Genomic DNA, 20,612 nt, shown 5'->3' on the forward strand with positions numbered 1-20,612 from the left:
GTCCCTATTCTGGTCCTCGCTCATCCTCCCCACCCCTTCCTCCTTCTGGAAACCCACGTCTCCTTTGGCGGGGGAGTCTTGCTATCTCCTAGTGCATGAGCCAGTGCTGCCGGGAGTTGATCAGCAGAATCCCCAGTGCTCTGCCATACCGGAACAGACTCTTCATGTGCTAGGCCACAACACCATGTGGCTCAGCTTTCCCTCCACCTGAATGGAGGGGTGACCAGGCCTAATCTGAGTAGTTGCAACCCCATGTGAAATTGAATGTCTGAAGTTAAGCTCTTAAATCAGTACTTAAGTGGCTAAATAAGTGGCCTGATTTTCAAAAGTGCTGAGCACCCAGCAATTCCTTTTGCATAAGTAATAAAGATGGATCTTTTGACTCCCAGTTCTGTCCTCAGTCCTTTAGACCACATATGTTAGTTACAGATTTCTGGAACAGGAAGGTCTGTGAGTACAAGCCTTTGTCAGGTTTCTTTAATCATCTTGAATTATCTGTTTTTCTTTCATTACTATCTCTACATGTTATATCAACACACCACCAGTCTCAGAGAGTGAATCTGCTGTAGTTGAATATGATTATTCCACCTCTAAACCCTGTCTATGTAGCCATTGCATTTTCATGCTATGTTTCCACAGGGCACATCCCCATTTGTGCTGTCTGAGTCTGTTTTGCAGATCTTTTGCATAGAACCAGTTTTCTGTTGGAATTAAGTGTGGCATCATACTGAGCAGGAGGATTCGGTAACAACAAGTAGCATTTGAGGCTGGATTTGTAGCAAGTCGCTTTGTCTTTCTTCACTGCACACTCACCCCTTGATCTTAGAAATGAAAATACTGACATTCATGATTTACAAATCTTTACATGCAGTCTTTTAAATTCAGAGTGTCAGATCCTCAGTGCAAAGTTGATGTAGAGCTGCACTAAAACAGCAGCTGGAAACTCCTCTTGCATGAAGGAGCCTCTGGCTGGTATAGTGCCATGGTAATGTAAGGGGCAGGAAGAGTGTGGCTGGAGCACCTTGTTTTCTGATGATCTTGAACAGAATGGCCACTAAGAAGAATTATTGCAGTGGCAACATAAGTTTAAACAGTCCTAAGACTCCTTGGACTTATGCATGAACAAGCCACAAGTTGCCATCAGGTTTGGGGAGATGAAAAGGTGGCTTAAAGTCACTTTGCTCCTTGGCTTGGTTTCTGTGCTGAACATAGCTTGACCAGACCCAAGGTTCTGGCCCTAATTCTGTTTCTACACAAAGACAGACTGGATAAAAATACTTAACAGCAGTATTTAGTAAAGGCAGGTTACACAGTGGCAAATAATAAGCAAATCTACAAAGATAGGGGGCTTCATCTTAGAGGATACTTGAAGCAGGATTAAGAAGGCTGCTTTTTTTACAGGTGATTTATGAAAGAAGATTTTTGTAGTACTTGTAGACTGGCAACAGCAAAACAAGACATTGGATCTTTCCTTCTATAATTCAGCAATTATCTTTTTATTACTCTTATACAAAGCAGAACATTTCCTTTCTTGCTGCTTAGACCTGCTACTGGCAATTCTTCAACAAAAAAACTTCAAAAACAGACTTCAGCGAGAAACTGCAGAACTGAAATTAATTTGCAAACTGGACACCATCAAATCAGGTCTGAATAAAGACTGGGAGCGGATGGGTCACTGCAAAAAGTAATTTTCCCTCTGTTGATATTCACACCTTCTTGTCAGCTGTTGGGAATAGGCTACTTTCATCTTAATTGAATTGGCCTCATTAGCACTGACCTCCTACTTGGTAAGGCAACTCCCATCTTTTCATGTGCTGTAATATATATTCTGCTTACTGTATTTTTCACTCCATGCATCTGATGAAGTGGGTTTTAGTGCACAAAAACTTATGCCCAAATAAATTTATTAGTCTCTAAGGTGCCACAAGGGCACTTTGTTGTTTTTGTGAAAATCTAGTAAGTTGATTCAGGAGTATCCTGAGAACAATTTTGGAAAATTCTGGACACCTGATGAAATCTGGTTGATGGGAAAGGGGGAAAATGCTCTTCACAAGAATTTTTAGGAACTTTAGGGATAAGTCATCTCCAAAAGAGAGGGTTTGGTAGCATTCAGAGAGGGGGTAACTCCATCAGAGGTAGGGAAATTATCATACTACTCCCTTCAATATGGTGGTAGAATTTTAACAAAAGGCTCTTCTAAGCCCTGGGGAGTCCCTCCAGCACACTGAATTGCAAAGATTTTAGGTATGCAGTGTAGTTGTAGCTTTGTCAGTCCCAGGATATTAGAGAGACAAAGTGGGTGAAGTAATATCTTTTATGAAACCAACTTCTGTTTCTGTTTTGAGGTGGCTTCAAAGCTTGTCTCTCTCACCAACAGAAGTTGGTCCAATAAAAGATATTACTTCACCCACCTTGTCTCTGTAAATATTTTTAGTGGCAGAAGTATCAGTTGAATAAGCCATCATTTTTTGCAGATTCACACTGGCCATGCATCTGTTCAGATCATGCTGTACGATAAAAATGAAACAAAATGAAAAAACAAGCTAATCAGTTACTGTAAATAGTATTTTAAAAACCCCACAAATATTCTGTAGAAGTTGTAGTATTTCTTGTAATATCTACAAACAGATAGCAAAACTTCCTACCATTTTCTTCAGGAAATTTTCACTGGCTCTTTATTATTACTCTGCTGATTACACTGAGTTTATCCAAATGTGTCTTAAGGTCCAATCCTGCAAGGTGGAAGGCACCACCTACTATGCGGTGCTGAGTGCCCTCAACTTCCGTTTATTTTGGTGTGCACTGAAGGTGTGCTCCACCTTGCTGGATTAGGCCCTTAACCAATCTTTCATAATGTCTAAGATCTTTCATAACTTCTAATCTTTCATAACTCCTAAACACTGGCCAGTTCCTCTCACATAACAAAACTTGGAATCTGCCCCACCCTTGCTGTGTTGTTGCCTGCAGCTCTGTGACTTTCCAGCCTCCTTTCCAGGATTCTTGGGGCAGACAGTGTTTTGCTCTCATTCTCCTGGCTCTACTCTATGCCAGACCCTGAGTGAATGGTCAGCTCCCAGCGTCTCTGACCTCTACTTGCTTTTCTAGAGCTGAAGCAATGCTAATCCCATTTATGTGGGAAGTGACTGGCTGAACTGGGGCTTTGACATGTGACTCAATGGTATCCTGTGAAAGAAATAAAATCATGGCTGGTCCCTCCGTGGGGCCAGAGGCAAAAAACAAAACAAAAACAACTCTTATGGTCTACACACATTACTCTTATTTAAGCATGTCAGCTCAAAGTAGTTTCATTTTGACTGGATCTGAAATACTGCTGTTTATCAGGTACTTTGTTATTTGCCTGAATGCTCATCATCTTAGGTTAGCAGCTCTTACAGGTCACTGTTCCTCCACAGTTGCATAAGGGTCATGCAGCTTCTTTCTTTCAGAAAATGAACATCTGGTGAAGTGAAAACTTGTAACTCCTGATCTAAGTAGAAAACAGACTGTAATTGTAGATCTCTCTCTCTTCCAGGAAGTAAAGCCTTAATTGATATATTTGTCATTTAATTAGATGTGGTATTCTTTGTTTCCTGTTCTAGACAGTTGTGCAGCGTTAATCAATGCCAATGTTCTCTAAGTGCACTTCAGATGGCAATCATAGTCTATTCAGTTGTACAGTACAGAAAGGAGGGTCACCCAAAGGTGAAACTGCTATAATTTAAATTGATTTAATTACTCCTCAGCCAATAATTTGTCATGTCCCTATTTCACAGTAATTGTAAACTGCACAAATTTTACTATATTGGTGTAGTTATCACACAGAGAATCCAACCTCCACCATCCCTTCAGAGATCAGCATGAAATACATGGAAATCGTCCAGTTAAAAAAAAGATGAGACTTTCAAAGTTTGCTATAACCTGTGGCATGCACATACACTTATTAATATAAGCAAACATTTTCAACAGGCTATATTAGTTTTCGGTGCCCCTGGTTTTGGATGCCCAAGCTGAGATACCTTGGGCCTGATTTTCAGAGGTGTGTACCTGCAGCTCTCAACGACTTCATTTGGGACACTCCAAAATTGAGCTATGCAAAATCAATATCCACTTTTGAAAATTTTGACCTTAGTGTGTGTGATGGGACAAATGTCCTGCTATACCCTAACTTCCAGCTTTTTGCAAGAGATCTAGGATTTGGGGGGATTTTTAGGCCCTCCGGACCAGTGCTAGTTTAAGCACATTTGGACCCCTTCCACAGACAAGGCCCAAAATTCAGTTGTCACATTCCAGGATGCAGTCCAGACAAGTAAGAGATTGAGTCATCACCTTCCCCAGAACCTTCAGTGCCTCGCAATGTTTTGCTGTTATAGCTCCCACCCTGGGCCACAGTGTGCAGGCCACACCCTGGTATCTGTGCATAACTACATCCATGACCCAGCAGCTCTGATCTCAGCAGCCTGTCAGTCATACTCTGGCTTTCACCAGACTTGGTTACTACTTGTGGGATGCCACCCCCTCCCCCAACTTCCAATCTCAAATTTCTCTCAAAATATACTTTCTGCAGTGTTCAGCCCTGTACTGGGCAGTTCAGATATTAGGGGTCCTTTGCCCCTGTAAAGGGTCAGTATGCAACAGTTTGCTACTTTTACTGGAGCTATCCAAACAGTTCAGTCTAAACACACTTTATTAGCTTTCATTAAAAAAAAATCAAGTTTATTTAATTACAAAGAGAGATTTTAAGAGAGTACGAGGTATTAAAGTCAGAAATGGTTACAAGAGAAATAATGATAAAATGCTTTCTAGTAGCTAAAACTTAACAAGCTAGACTTGGTGCAAGGTAATATCCTTACCGCAGGTTCCTAGTAACATTGCTGACCAAATTCTCAGGTCTCTAATTGCTCTGCCATGCCAGCTATGGGAATGTAGACTTGAACAAGGACATGTAGTTCAGTGGATAGAACTTTAGACTGGGAATACTGAGTTCTCCTCCTGGCTTTGTCATTTACTTGCTATATGACATTGGCAAGTCACCCAACTCCCCTGTGCTTCAGTTTCCCATCTGTAAAATGGGGATGGTACCTATCTCTGTAAAATGTTTGAGATCTCTGGGTCTAAAAAGCTATGTATAAGTGTTACATTATTATAAAGTCTCATTAATAAATTATTATGGAGTTGGGAAATAGGGATTGTGTCCAGAAATGGTTAGTATATTTGCAGAAGGAGTTAAGGAAGGACTGGAGATCTTCAGACTTTTCATTTGGTGAACCATCTGGGACAGATCCTTTCATAGACTATCTTCTCTCATACCCCTTATACGTCTGATTGTTCCTTCTGCATGTTGTTCAGTGGGGTCTTCTTCCTTCTCTCTTCCACTTTCAGTGGGAGTTCCAGAGAAGTCCATCCTTTACCCCTTTCTCTTACCCTTCTGCAGAAGAACCTAAGTGGCTTATGAGCATAAGTCTTACCAAGTTGTTTAAATGCTCTTGAAAATACCACCCTCTTTGCCTCTATGGGCCGTTATCTTCTCACATGGCTTTAACTACTAGATTTATGAACAATTAATAAACAGAGACATTTCCAGATTTCAGAGAAATGTAGTGTCCTGCTCATACTCTCTATAATGGGATACCTCGTCTGACTTTTCCCTACTGCAGTGCTTCCCACCAAGGCTTTCTGTTGCCATTTTAAAAATGGGTATCCAGATAAAAATGAAGTAAAATATTTTTACATCAAATTTGTAAAATATAATTACAATTATAAAAGGGCATATGGAAAATAACATGTGCCCTTCTTTAAGTGAACTGAGCCAGTGACTGGTGTCAAGAAGCATCTTCTTTGAAGACTGCACAGGGTTTCTTGCTTTATTCAGCATCAGTTTGTCATGGTAGTAGAGTGATTGCCCTGTTACTACATGGCATCTCAGGGAATCTCATGAGCCCTGAGAGTGATTCCTGGAGGATTGTGTGGCTGATCCTGAGGATGAGGTAAACAAGGGAGACCTCACAAAGAGAGGGTGAGTGGCAGCTATCAGGGGCCTTACTAAAAGACCACAGTTTGTGTGTGCATGTGCTTGTGTGCAATATTGCCAACCCCAAATATTCAGTGCACGCATGTGCGCAAGTCAATCCCAGTGTGTGCATGTGCTTTTGCATGCAATACTGTCAGTCCCAAGTATTCAGTATGTATGCACGTGCACGTTTGTGTGCAGTACTGACAACCCTAAGCATTACATGTGCATGCATGTGTGCTCGTGTGCCCATGTACTTGTGTGCAATATTGCCAACCCCATTCAACGTGTATGCATGTGCACTTGTATGCAGGTCAAACTCAAGCATTCAGTTGTCCATGTGCTTGCGTGAAATACTGTCAACCCCAAGTATTCAGTACCTATGTATATGCACATGTGCTTATGTAGAATATTGCCAACCACAAGCATTCAATGTATTTGTGTATATGTGCAAAACTGTCAGCCCCAAATATTCAAAAATCATAAGTCAGTTTAAAAAATAAATCATGACTTGCTAAAAAATAAAGAGACTTTTAAAAAGTAATACATTTTGGGTTGTTGTCTGTCTTCTGGTTTTGGTGCCTTTAGAGTGAACTCGTTTCATATTTTTCTTCCCAAGCCTGAAAGCTAGATGCTCCCCTTTGAAAAAGATGGAGCACGTAATGTGATCAGTACAGGAGGACCCCGGCGGGACACAGCAAATATTGCAAGAAGACCAGCAATCAAATCAAAAGCCTTGGCCTGTACAGGCACATAGCACAGCGCACGCAGACTGTGCCACAGAATCACTTAGATCAGCATTTTTCAAAGTTTGGGTCCCGACCCACTATTGGGTCATGGCATGTCAGGCACGGGGTCGCTCTGGTCAGCACCGCCGACTGGGAGGTTAAAAGTCCCATCGGCAGTGCTGACCAGCTAAGGGACGCTAGTGCCTATCTGTTCCGACACCGTGCTGCGCCCTGGAATGGCTAGCAGAGGGTCCAGCTTCTATGCAGGGGGGCCTCGGGGCTCCACACTCTGCCCCAACCCCGAGCACTGGCTCTGCATTCTGGCCAATGGGAGCTGGGGAGGGGCAGTGCCTGTGCGTGAGAGTTGTGCAGAGCCACTTGTGCACCTGCGCCTAGGAGATGGACCTAATGCTGGCTAATTCATGTGCAGTGTGGTCCATGGTGCCAAGGTAGGTGGGAAGCCTGCCTCTGCATCTTGGCTGTATTGCTGACTGGGAGCCGCTGGAGGTAAATCTGTGCCTCAGCCCCACACCTCAATCCCCTGCCACAGTCCTGAGCCCCCCCAACCGAGCCCCCTCCTGCACCCCAAACCCCTCATCCCTGGCAACACCCCAAGCCTGCATCCCTAGCCCTGATCCCTTCCTGCACCCCAGCCCACAGCCCCCTCCCACACCCTGAACCCCTCATTCCCAGTCCCACCCAGTAGCCCTCACGTCTTCACCCCAACCCTCTGCCCTAGCCCTGAGGCCCCCCCCCCCAACCACTCACCCCCAGCTCCGTTGGGTCGCGAGCATCAACAATTTTCTTCAACTGGATCCCCAATAAAAACGTTTGAAGACCACAAGCTTAGACGGTTTGCTAGTCTGAGTTTCTGTTGGACCCGTGGGAGGAACTAGCCCCTCCTCTTTGCCTCCGTCTCCACAGCAAGCAGGAGGGGCCTGAAGCAGCATAGTCGCGGATTAATTACATCACCCACTTTCTGAGGTCGCATCCATCCGAGTAATTAGGTGCCCGAGGACCGCCTGCCTCGAGCTGGGAAAGGCGGCCGTGAGGCTGCACTGGCCTCCGCCTCTAAATCCTCATTCAGTATTAAAACACTGGCGTCCCTAGTCCCTGCACGCCCCGGGTGATGCATACGCGGAAGGAAAGCGGGCAGGCAGCGAATTGGGCACCTAGCCAGGGGGCTTTCAGTCCGCAGCCGCGGGGCCGTTGGAAAGAGAGGAGGCGCGTTGTGCGCGGGGGGAGGGATTGCCTTAGTCTCCGCCCCTTGTGCGTGCAGGGGGGTGTGTGGTCTCTCCTGTGGGGCTCATGGAGCTGCCCACCGTCCACAAGTGTCTCCAAGTGAGTGAGCCGCGGAGGCTCGCGTGGCGGCTGCCTGCGAGGGGCGGATGGTTCCCGGCTCCAGCGCCTCAACAGCCGGCGGGGCGGGGCGGGGCGGGGCGGGGCTATACTGGCCCGGTGGTGCTGTCCCTCCGTTGCCGCTGACGAGCCCCCGCTGCTCCGCCAAGGCAGAACGGGCCTTGTGGCTGTCGTAGCAACGCCCTGCGCCACCAGCCGCGTGTCAGTTTGGCGGGAAACGGTCTCACGTGCGGCGACTGCCTGGGCCGGAAGGAGAAGGGCGGGCGGGCCCCGGGGGGTTGTCCCCTTCCCGCGCTGAGCAGCGCTCTGTGGATTGGCGCTTTCTCTGCCCTCCCACCCCGCCTTGGGCTCAGCTAATTCGTAACCCCCATTTGGGACTGTCGCACCGCGCCATGGGTGAAAAACCGCGAACATTGTTGGGGGACTTAGAGGCACGAATATTATCTGCCCCTCCCCCCGTTATCCAGACTGCAAGCTGGTAGTGTTAAGCGTTTAGTTTGTAACTACCTTTAGGATAAAAGGAGATGAACGCATTAATTGTTCACAGTGACCACTTGGCATTTAGATAGCATAACCATTTATGTTGTTTTCATTGTGTTTATTTAGCTTTTGCATGTTTCCAACATCTTAAACTGTTCTTTTTCTTACTAGAAGATGGAAGTGTATGCTGCTGTTATTTATAATAGCTGAACATAAACTTCTTAAGATCTTCCAGTCTAGTTACCATTTGGATTTACAATATCCTAATTCATGTAAAAAACCGCCCCCATTTGAAGTGTACTTTTTTATTTTTAAAACTTTTCTGATCCTGCAAACACTTATGGCATCCTTAACTTTACTTGCTTGGGTATTCCAGTTGACTTCAGTTTAACGGTAATCAAAATGATAAGAGTTTACAGAAATAAGCCTAATCGTATTAGAATAGGTGGCTGGAGAACAGTACTGCAGAAAAGGATCTTAGGGTTACAATGGATCACAGATTGAAAATGAGTCAACAGTGTGATGCTATTGCAAAAAAGGCAAGTGACAGACTAACAGGAGTGCCATGTGTAAGTCATGGGAGGTAATTCTTCTCTAATGAGAGTGCCATGTGTAAGATGGCAGCTAATTGTTCTGGTCTACTTGACATTGATAAGGTCTTAGCCAGAGTATAATGTCCAGTTTGGGATACCACATTTAAAAAGTGTGAACAAATTGGAGAGAGTCCAGAGGGGAGTTAAAAAAAAGATTTGGAAAATACAAGAGTGAAAGAATTGGGCATATTTGGTTTAGAGAAGAGAAGACTGAGGACATGGAGATGAGAGTCTTCAAATGTGGAAAATGGTACAATAAAGAGGATGGTGATCAATTGGTCACCATGTCCACTGAGTGTAGGAAAAGAAGCAATCATTTTAGTTTGTAGCAAGGGAGATTTGGATTAGATATTGGAAAGTTTTTGCTCACTATAAAAATAGTTAAGCAGTGGAATAAACTACATAGGTGAAAATAATATAAATGTATAAAGTGCTTTGTATCCTAAAGCTATTTATATACTAAGAGCTTCAATGGGACTAATCATGTATAAAGATAGGCCCCAATTCTGCAGACACACTTGTGCTTATGTTTCAAAGTACAGTCCAACACAACAGTTCTCAAACTTCATTGCATTGTGAGCCCCTTTCTGACAATAAAAATTACAACATGACCCTAGGATGGGGGACCCAAGCCTCAGCCCACCCCAGTCCTGCTGCCCTGAGCTGTAGGGGTAACCCGAGCTGCAGGCCAAGGACTTCTGCCCTGAGCAAGAGGCATGTAACCTTAGCCTGTCTTTCCAGGGCTGAAGCTTTAGGGCTTCGGCCCTGGTTGATGGGGCTCAGGCTTTGGCTTTGGCCATAGCAAGTCTAACACCAGCCTTTGGGGTCCTGACCCACAGTTTGAGAGCCTCTGGCAACAGCATGCATATATTCTCCTTCCTGTCTGTGTATAGAGACATATTTTTCACTTGATGCACTGACAAAATAGAAGCATTTGGTACTGATTCACTAAACTGTACAGAGGATATTATATCTTTTGTGTATATCCTAAGGAAAGTATGTTCGGGTTCATTCTCCATAAAAAAAATTAAGCCAATGGCTTTCTGAAGTACCTTGCTTTATGCATATGAGTGATCCAGGGTGAACATACTGGGGTTTATAAAAATGTTAATCAGAAATGTTAGGAACCCACATTAATAGTTAGGAACCCACATTAATATAGCATTTGAAAATTTCATTTGGTAAAATGTTTTTCTCTTACTTTCCAGCTCAATAATGAAAACGAACAGCTACTTAAGAAGTTGAAAAGGCTGCATAGAAAAAATCAACAGCTAGAAAATGATTTGGCTCAGATCCAGGAGAAACTGCATCTGGATCAGTTAATGCGTGACTATGTCACAAGCAGAGAGTAAGAATTATTATTTCCCTGGATTAAAGTCTCGAAGTAGGGATGACATTGCCATGCAGAACTTGGGTACTTGTCCCCTGATGACATCTTTTAGAACAGGGGTTCTCAACCTTTTTCTTTCTGAGGCCGCCCCAGCATGCTATAAAAACTCCACGGCCCAGCTGTTTTTCTGCATATAAAAGCCAGGGCCAGCGTTAGGGGGTAGCAAGCAGAGCAGTTGCCCTAGGGCCCCATGCCACAGGGAGCCCTGCAAAGCTAAGTTGTTCGGGATTCAGCTTCAGCCCTGGATGGCTGGGCTTGAAACCCCAGACTTCAGCACTTTGCGGTGGGGCTTCGGCTTTCTGCCCTGGGCCTCAGTAAGTCTAATGCTGGCCCTGCTTTGGCAGACCCCCTGAAACCTGCTTGTGGCCCCCAAGAGGGCCCCAGACCCCTGGTTGAGAACCACTGTTTTAGATGAACCATTAAACATAATTTGTTCTGCTTATCGTTGTTGGCTGTCCGTTCAAGGAAAAATGGAGGATGATAAAAGTCTTGGGGCACGGCTCAAAAAAGAGTAGAGGGCAAGCCTGGTGCTCTGGACAAAATTCACATTGTCAGTGCAACAATAAGTTCTAATATCTATCTGTATGTATGTGGCTTCTGCATTTGCTTACTCAATGTGCAACTAGCATCCAACTTAGTGTAAAGTGCTCTAGGATATTTTGATGGTAAATAAACTATCAGTGAGTGTAATGTGCAATACTTTAAGTAATAATGTTACTTAAAACATCTGGAAGTGAAGTTTTGACTTTTAAGTTTTGGTGCTTTGAAAAGTAGCTGGATAGCATTCAGTGTAGCTCTATGTGCAGTATTTTCAGGACTTTCCATACAGAGTGAAAAACATGAGAAGTGTAAACTTGTATTTTGAGGTCAAAGGAAAAAAAGTCTTCATTTATCCTTCCTACTTTAAAATGTCCCATCAAAGTTCTGAAATCTGTTTGCATTGTTGAGTGGGAGAGAGACCATCCTTAAGCTGTTGCATTTATTTCAATTAAGTGTTCAGGTTCAAACAGAATCCCACTTATGGCACAAGGGAAGTGGCAGTCAGAACAAGGAAATGAAAGTAGCAAGCGAAAGTGCCAGGTAAGTTCTTCTGGGGACTTGCTTATTTGCAAGGTTATGAAGCATGTCTTTTCTTACTGGAATTAGCATACTTTAAGGGATTTATATGGTGATTCACTTCTCTTGGGTAGAATATGGAGTATATTATTCATGAGAAATGTCAATTCAAATTCCTACATTATGCTATAGAAATGAAAATTCATTTTGTTTAAGTGTTGAGAAAGGGAATGCTTTGACAGTGCTTCAGACAATGAAAGTAGAGAAAAATATATAAGGCTTGAGTAGAAATTTTCTCCACAACTCACTCACTTGGGAAAAATAGAGGGAAATGGGGAAGCTTAGGGAAAAATGGAAAGAAGTTAGAAAGCTTGTGGAGAGGAGAAAGATAAATGACATAATTTGAGGTTAGGAATCTAGAAGTATTAAATGTAAGTCATTCATTGGACAGTGCACTGTCCAATATAAAACCCCAGCAGTTAAATCATATTATTGCTTTAGTCTGTTATTCTTTGAACAAGAAGTGATTTATTTTACATTGGGGTTTGTGAATTATTTCTGACTAAACTCTCATAACTGGCTTTGATGTGAAGGGTACAGTTTTAGTTCAGTTCACAGAAGGAGCATTAAGGCTGTCATCATGCAATTTGTAGTGCATACAGGGTATTCTTGGCTTGCACGGAGCCATATTAAGTTCACTGGGTCTCCATATAGGTGTAGCAGTCCATTCATGCTCTATCAGTTGCAGATTGGAGTCTTACATTTTATTTGTCAAGGTTTCGGATCAAATTAAAGATTCGAATACATATTTTGTAGGACAATAGTTGGGAAGTCACCAAGAATTTGCCTAAGTGGTAGGAATTCTCCTACCTTTGCTAATATCAAATGTTCATAGTTAAAAATCCCTTTCCCTGAAGTCTGAATTATATACAATAGTTCCATTGACAAGAAGGAAGAAGACAGAGCCAATATCTTGATAAATGGTTTGCTTTTTCAGCACTTAAAGTGAATCTGATTTTTACAGTGTTTCTAGCGCATCACTATTTTCTATAATAGTTCATGATTATCCTTATTAAGGAGATAATTGTACTGCATGTGTGGCAGTGGTGGATTAATGATTTTGCCGCCCATAGGCCCTGAAATAATTGCTGCCCCGCCTGCCCCGATTCCACCCTTTCCCCGCCCCAATTCTAACCTCTTCCCCAAAGTCCGCACCCCAACTCTGCCCCATCCCTGCCCCTATTGGATCCCTGCCCCGGCCCCGCCTCTTCCCCCAGCGTGCCGTGTTCCCTCCCTGCCCCACGAAACAGCTGTTTTCGCAGGGCAAGCACTGGGAGGGAGGGGAGAGAAATGGGATGCGGCGGCGTGCTCGCGGAGGAGGCAGAAGTGAGCTGGAGTGGTGTGGGGGTGGGAAGGTTAGCTTTTCCATGGGTGCTCAAATTTGCGGGCCTAGGCCTAGGCCTTGTCGGCCTAGGCAATAATACACTGCTGATGTGTGGTAATGTTTGTCCTCCTGTCTTTTTATTGCACTATTAAAACCTATTAGGTGAAATAGGATACAACACACTCATGCAGTCATATTTTACTTTATAGGCAAAATGTAAAAAAAATAAAATCTTATACACCATGAATATTTCTCACTCTCTCTTCTCTAACTCTAGCTGTGAGGTGTTTCTGTGAAAGTTAATAAAATAAGTTCAATATGCAAAACATTCAGTATAAGCACCTTTTGTTTTATGAGACTGAGAAATAACTTTATCCATAAGAAACCTTCAGCGTTTGTATGTATAGCTTTATAGAAAACGGAGGTTTTATCATAGTGTCTGTTTCAGAAAGCACAGGATTCTTCACATAGTCAGTTGCATTTTGTTCTCAGTAAGAGCCCAATCCAATATCCACTGAAGTCAGTGACCTTTGAGTCAGGCTTGAATAGTCCAATCCTTAATCCATGAAGTCATTGGGTCTACTCATATGACTAAGTGTTGCATGTATGAACTATGCATTACTGTTCTTTGTTGATGTCTAGTGTATAGGTTTTTTTTTTTGTGTATCTATTTTGGATTCATTTCATATGAATGTTGGTATTTGAATGGGCATATTTCTTATACACAAGAATACCAATAACTTGGGTTATTACCTAAGATTATGCTCTGTTTCTAGGAGTTAATGAACATGTTAATGGTGTAATAGGAGAAACGTCCATGCGTATTCACTAGTTCAGTGGTTTTCAAACTTTTTTTCTGGGGACCCAGTTGAAGAAAAGCCAGACTGCTGCTAGGGCACAGTGCAGTGTTGGAAAAGATAGGCACTAGCCTGCCTTAGCTGGGCGGCACCGCTAATGGGACTTTTAACATCCCGGTCGGCGGTGCTGACCAGAGCATGGCAACTCAGTGCCTTACATGCCGGGTCGTGACCCATGGATTGAAAAACACTGCACTAGTTAATCCAGGGGTCGGCAACCTTTTGGAAGTGATGTGCCGAGTCTTCATTTATTCACTCTAATTTAAGGTTTCGCGTGCCAGTAATACATTTTAATGTTTTTAGAAGGTCTTGTTCTATAAGTCTATAATATATAACTAAACTAGAAGGGTTTAAAAATGTTTAAGAAGATTCATTTAAAACTAAATTAAAATGCAGAGCCCCCTGGACCAGTGGCCAGGGCCCGGGCACTGTGAGTACCACTGAAAATCAGCTCGCGTGCCGCCTTCGGCACCCGTGCCATAGGTTGCCTACCTCTGAGTTAATCTATGGACCTGATTTATGTAGACTCAGAGATATGAAATATAACTGCAATCCAAAGGGTTTCCGTATAACTAACATACTACCAAATGTGAGCAGGCTTTTTTTTAAAGGATTCTGGTATGAAGCAATAAAATAGTAATTTGCATGCTATATTCAGCAATTCATACACTTTTTTCTGTTGTTAGAATACTTCAGATGTATAATAACCTGCAGAAACGTTATGACAGAGAAATCAAAATAAACCAGGAACAAAGTGAATCAATTAAAAATCTCACTGTAAGTAGTGACTGTTCAGTTTAGTTCAAATAATTTAATGTGACACTTAAGGATAGGTTTTGAGCTTTCCTAATATTTGTATAAATGGTCATGAATATTTCTCTTTTCATTCTCTCTTTAAATTTTCTCTCTTTTCCTTGTTGAATTCACAGCTGAATGGTCTTATTTTGACTTTGAGAGTAAATTCTGTCACTGCTCTCTTTGGTCGATGACTTCAGTGTTGATTACCTTTAGGCTATTTTTGTAGATAGTTGTAAGAACTGGCTCAATCTAACTGGAGTTAGTGTTCATTGTGTTGGGATAAACATCATTTTTGCTATTGCCAGAAAAAAGAGTTGCACAATTGTTAGTTTAAAAACTTCATATTAATATTTTATAGTTTAAACAACAAAACAGATTTTAAAAATCCAGTTATGTAAATGTAGCCACTAGATAAAGAAAATTGTTGTATTTTAGTATTTAGTAAAAAAAATGTGGGACATGCTGTATCTGACAATACTATGTAATATTTCAAACTAATATTTCCCCAATATATTTAAATTCTTTAAGTGCCTCTTCAGATTTATGTACTGTGATTAATCATTTTTCAAAGTAGTGTCATGGTTGTTGTATGGCTGATATCAGTAAGTTCAGATCAGGACCAGTGTAAAATGTTTCATTTTTTTTGTGGGAGGAGGGTTGGTATTTCTTATTTGTTTGTATGTATTTCTAACAGATTTTTGAAAAAAATTGATGTTTGCAGGATTTGTCTCTTATCCTTCATGCTTTTGCTGGTAAATTCTGTTCTAAATTAGATACTGGGATCTTTAAATTGGTGCTCAAGAGATATTTCTAATCACATAAATCTGAGATTGATTTTTTTTTTGTACACTTTTGCTTTTAAATTTTCAATTTTTTTTTAACATAGATTAAAATTCATGAGCTAGAGCATCAACTTCAAGGACAAAAGCAAAGAATTCAGCAGCTGGAATGTAGAAAGGTCTCCCAGAAGGACAATACTGTTTCTGGAGTAAGGACTCCAACGGCAGAGAGAGAAGTAACATTTTCTCATAGATGCATATGTAAAAAGAAGAGAGCCTGTTCTTGCAAATATTTAGGTAATAGATATGTATAGCAGTTTACAAAACAAACATTGACTCTCTGCTCATGCTTTTATACATGTCATTTCTCATCAAAGAGGATGTGTTTCATCGTAAAACATAGGGCTCACTCAAGGCCATGTGCTTCATTTAGCCTTTTTTCAAAGCTTAATAGCACTTCAGGTACTACAATAAGGCCTATGTGAAAATGGCCCCATCTGATCAGTAGATCTGCGTTGTGTGGATTTAGTCTCATATTTTTTTATTTTAGTGACAAAAAAATTTGCTGCCTTTTTTTTTTTTTTTGCTTAGACCTATAAAGCCAATGTAGCTCTGGGAAAGGAGCTGTAGTCTATATCTTGTGTATCAACGTTATTTACTATGTTATAGTCAGCTGTACATGTACAAACCCATTGGAGGCAATCTTGTTGCACAGGTGTGCAGCTTCATACTTTTGACTTCAGAATCTTAATTTTTGTTGATGATGTATGAGGGAGAACCTAGCCAGATCTAACCTTTCCCTCCCTCTTCCTCCCTCCTTTTTTTTACAGCAAACTGGGTATCTTTGTTATGGAAGCTAAGAGACAAACCTAGACCCCACACAGTATAATTTTTATAAGGTTACTTTTCTAGAATAGAGCAGAGTGGAACAGGGGTTTATCTAACTAATGGAGGAACCCATCAGAGGAATAGTTTGTATATAGAATGCCCAGACTACTGTGACATCAAGGTTTTTATTTAAAGCCAAGAACTCATTGCAATTCCAAAGTCCTCAAATCATGTGTGAGAGCAGAGTTTCTGATTGTTGGATAGAATGCTAGCAAAGCAAAAATCTCGGAATAGGCTTTTATAAAAATGTACAAAAAACTATCCCACTGGCATATCCTATGATCTCATAGTTGTTGGAAATGGGTAGGATCAGATTTTTAAAGGTAAATAATTTTTTTTCTAAAATACTGTTATGCAAATTACTGCTCAAAACACATTGGATGTAGTATAATATGATGTATGAGAAGTTAATTGTAGTGATTAAAATATGAATTTTTAATTTGAATGTAGAGCTATTGCTGCTTGAAATTCAAAAGCTGAAGAAAAAAAATGAGAAGCTCTCTAGAGAAAGGAGAATGCAAAGAAATGAATTACCTGGATTAGACAAGGTACTTTGCTTTTAGGGTAAATTTCATAATAGACAAATTTATAAAACTAACTTCCTAGCGTATATTAACCATAGAAGTACTTGCTGTTGTACAAATGGACTCCAATATGTGTTTGCTTGTTAGCATTTAAAATGTCTTTGGTTTAATCTCCTCCATTCACACTTGTTCAGGAAGAGGAGTAATTGGAATTCAGATAAACTTTTGTTTTTACCTGCTTGATTCTCTTGTGAACACGCTTTTATCTTGGGCGACTTCTGTCTATAGTCCTCCACCTTCATGATTAAATTGAGAGATTATTTTCTCTGTGTTACAGAGACACTGACTGAAGTGTAAATCGATTGACTTAGTTCTGCCCAACAGATAGATAATTGCATCAAGAACAAAAACAAATTTCTCAAACTAAGTATCCTCTGCTGCTCTGTAATATTTGTGAGTGGAGGATTATTCTCCCATGGAGTTAATTACTCCCAGGGCAGGACTTTTCACTCTTCTTTGCTGGGCTTTTAAAATAGACATTTGGACCAAGGGGGAAGGGAGTTAGTGGGAAGTGTTTGTAAATCTTGAAATGAAATGGTAAGAGTTTGAGGGCTAATCTTACTGTTCATCTGAGGTATTTGAATATCTTCATTTTTAGCAGCAAATTTCCTTTCAGTTGTTTTTAGCTTTATGCAAACACAAAAATCAAATTATTTCAGCTTGGTCCTTCTGATTGGAGGACAAACATTAATCCATTGGCTCTTGGACTGGGACATTTGTAGCACATATTGGCATCATTGGCATTCAAGTGATTTGGGAACTTCAGTCCAGTTAGGTGCTTTTGTAATTTTATGCTAGGTGTGTAGAGAGTAATCCTAATAATTGTATAGTCCTGAGTGTTCGTTGAAGAATAAATTCAGATACTGATATCACTTTTCACTTGTTTTCAGTATTAACTTAGTGTTACCTCTTGAAGGACGTACTGCCTTGTCCTGTTGTTCTCATCAGCTCCAACAGGTTTTCATCTGGGTAGTTCTTACAGATCCAGCAGGAAGTGATGTTGGTGATTTATGGTGTGTGACTGTTTTCTAAGTATTGTTACTGAATCAATATGGCCCAGTCTGATGTTTTATTTAGGATGTAGGGTTACTACTGTGTGATTGAAAATCTCATATTTCAGATGAGAGATCTATCTGAGGACCTAATAATTTGTCACTAAGGTTGTTATTACTGATATACTAGTAGCTGAAAGCCTGTGATATCACATGGGTGTGGCAGTCGGGCCACATAATCTACGGTCTATGCAGCCTCTCTCATACAACCAATACAACTATTGCATGCAAATTAGCTATAGAGGAAGGGTGGTGATTGGTTGAGTTACCTCTGATATTGCAATGGTCTAGGACTCATGACTTGGCATAGATACATGCCTACTGTAGCTGCACACCACACAAGTGTAATTCATAAAATTAAAGTGGCTGAGAACTTAAAAATTGGACAGTAAAACAGTGAATTTGGTGATATTCAGAACAAAAAGCTCTCAGCCATGTTTGTAGCTGTTTCTGTCTCCTCATGCTGGCTCAATGGACATTGTAGGCTTCACAGTGACATACAGAGTAACAATTGTGGAATTTTATTATACAGATGACTACAAGATGTGTGTAGCAGGTTACAAAGCCAAAACTGACTCCTTTCTCCAAAGCGCTTAGTCAAAGTAAAAACAAGAGAAGAACACAGTAAAATCTGGAGGCATCTTTATCATGTAGTCTCTTTTGAAAGTAGTAGATTCTGTGTCACCTTTCGAGCTAGAGTTCTGGGTCATTACATTCTCCCTGCTATTGCTAAACTTCCTCTGTAAGTGATTTGGAAATGCTATTCTTTTTCTGTCCTAAACTTTGAAAGATTGCCTGTGCACGTCATTGCCTTGACTCCTCCATTACTGAAATCCGTATCCATACCTTAGTCTCCTCTCTCCTTGACTATTGCAGTTCCAGTCTTTATGAACTCACTCCTAACTCTCAGCTCTCCAGATTCCATGATATGTGGAATTCTGCTGTCTGGCTTTTGCAAATACAGGGAAATGTAACTACATTTCCATTAGCAGACACCTCTTCTGGCTCCTGATTCACTTTGAGATCCCATTGAAATCCCTTTGGTTTTTTAAATTTTCACTGATTTGTTTCCTGCGTCTTTGTGGACTTTTTCTCTCTTGAATCCATCTTACTATCTCTGTCCACACCAGTGGGTTTGTGTGACTACCTATCCTTCTTGCCATTTAGAACTACCTTTTTGTCTTTCTGCAACATTGACTCTTCTCTCCTTTGCTTCTCTCTTAATTTCTCTTGCTGCTACATATTTTTTACTTTACTTTTATTATTTGTCTGTAAAATATTTTGAAACTATTTGTATGAAAGATGCTATATAAAAATTGTAAGATGTTGTGCAGTATTGCAGTTAGCTGTTACATCTCAGTTCAGATGTGGTTGCAGCCTCACTGGTGACCAAAGTGATTCCTATGTATATAACTTGAGTACTCTTAGGTTACGTCTACACACCTCACAGCAGCGAGTGTCAGAGCCTGAGTTGATAAACTTGATGTTGCTGTGTAGACGTTCCAGCTCAGGCTCTGAAGCCCACCTCCCTCACCAGGCTTCAGAGCCTGAGCTCTGGCCCGAGCTGCAATGTTTATGCGGCTGTCTTTAGCATGTTAGTGGAAGTTTGAGTCTATCAGCTTGGGCTGTGAGACTTGCTGTGTCTGTAGCCTGAGAAGTAGGCTGAAGCAGGGGAAAATTTTGACGTATGACCATAACCTTCCAACATCTAATGGAAAATGTAACTAGAACAAAAAAAAAAGATGACTACCTAATTTTCTTTTTTAGGAATTTTTCGACGAGATAGAAGATTTAAAGTATGCTCTGCAAGAATCAGTAAAACTGAATAATCAGTATGAAAAGTGCTTGAAACACATAAGTTCAACATATGGATTTGCTTTTGCCACACCTTTTGCAACTAGAAATAGTCGTATAATTTAATAGAAATTAAACATTCCATTTAGATTTTTAATGTTGAATTCTTTTCCCAAAACACAGACCAACCTGGTTACCAGGTTAGCACTTCATTTTCCACAATAAAATCATGACTTCCTTGACTCTAACATGCAATTTTACAGTGTTCTGTATCTTTTACACTGACCTTGTGCCTTTGCTATATAGTTTTTGAATAAACTGTCCTTTTATAATTTTGTTTTAAAAATTCAGTGGTTCTGTTTCATTTGTTTAAAATGGATGTTGCAGGAATAAATAATGTGCATTTCTTATCTTTGTATTTAACTAATTGTCCAGCTTTGCTATTTTATTATCATAGACTTCATGGGCTTAGTCGTCAGTTGTGGTAGAAGAAAGATCAATGCAGCTGAGGAGGGGCATTGCAAAGGTGGTTGTAAGGTGCTGTGCAGTGAGATCATTTGAGTGCAGGAGAGCAGAAAACAATTTGCCCCCCTCCCCACTATCCAGGGTCGGAAGTGGTCCAGTAGCTCTATGCTACTTGAGCTTCAGTCCAAGCAGGCAAAATCTCTGAAGGATTAGTGACCTGGCTTTAAGGTTGCTTTGTGCTAGCAGTTTGATATAAAGCTGCCCTAACACAGCCTAGGATCTGGCCTATTATTTGTAAATTCACTGAGGACCCAGTAACCCCAAATTCCTACTTTTGAGTTGGTTCCTTGAACATTTTACCCAGATGTTCCTACCTGCTATCTTATTCTATGTGTTTG

General features: G+C 41.2%; 1 protein-coding gene across 5 annotated transcripts; it reads left to right on the forward strand.

The window, feature by feature from the left end:
• Positions 1-7,930: 7,930 nt before the first annotated feature.
• LOC142046376 (uncharacterized) lies at positions 7,931-20,165 on the forward strand. 5 transcript variants are annotated; one of them, XR_012655338.1, is made up of 8 exons: positions 7,931-8,076; positions 10,376-10,515; positions 11,551-11,637; positions 14,541-14,631; positions 15,539-15,728; positions 16,770-16,867; positions 17,794-17,916; positions 19,723-19,810. XR_012655338.1 is itself a non-coding variant. In XM_075062933.1 (7 exons), the coding sequence occupies exons 1-7, from the start codon at positions 8,044-8,046 to the stop codon at positions 19,873-19,875; spliced, it is 792 nt and encodes a 263-aa protein (XP_074919034.1). In that variant the 5' UTR covers positions 7,931-8,043; the 3' UTR covers positions 19,876-20,165. The 5 variants fall into 5 exon arrangements, 2 of the variants coding, with proteins under 2 accessions (XP_074919034.1, XP_074919035.1); XR_012655337.1 differs by having other exon boundaries at positions 17,794-17,983; positions 19,723-19,800; XR_012655339.1 differs by lacking the exons at positions 17,794-17,916; positions 19,723-19,810 and adding an exon at positions 16,023-16,146 and having other exon boundaries at positions 16,770-16,841.
• Positions 20,166-20,612: the final 447 nt, after the last annotated feature.

The sequence above is a fragment of the Chelonoidis abingdonii genome, chromosome 2 (genome assembly GCF_003597395.2).
Source record: "Chelonoidis abingdonii isolate Lonesome George chromosome 2, CheloAbing_2.0, whole genome shotgun sequence".
In the NCBI taxonomy this organism is placed as follows: Eukaryota; Metazoa; Chordata; order Testudines; family Testudinidae; genus Chelonoidis; species Chelonoidis abingdonii.

Excerpts from the sequence above, each read along its gene's own strand:
- LOC142046376 (XM_075062933.1), top strand. The coding sequence starts at position 8,044 with ATGGAGCTGCCCACCGTCCACAAGTGTCTCCAA. Across the intron at positions 11,638-14,540 it reads GTAGCAAGCGAAAGTGCCAG|AATACTTCAGATGTATAATA; the intron begins GTAAGTTCTTCT and ends TTCTGTTGTTAG. Across the intron at positions 14,632-15,538 it reads AATCAATTAAAAATCTCACT|ATTAAAATTCATGAGCTAGA; the intron begins GTAAGTAGTGAC and ends TTTTTAACATAG.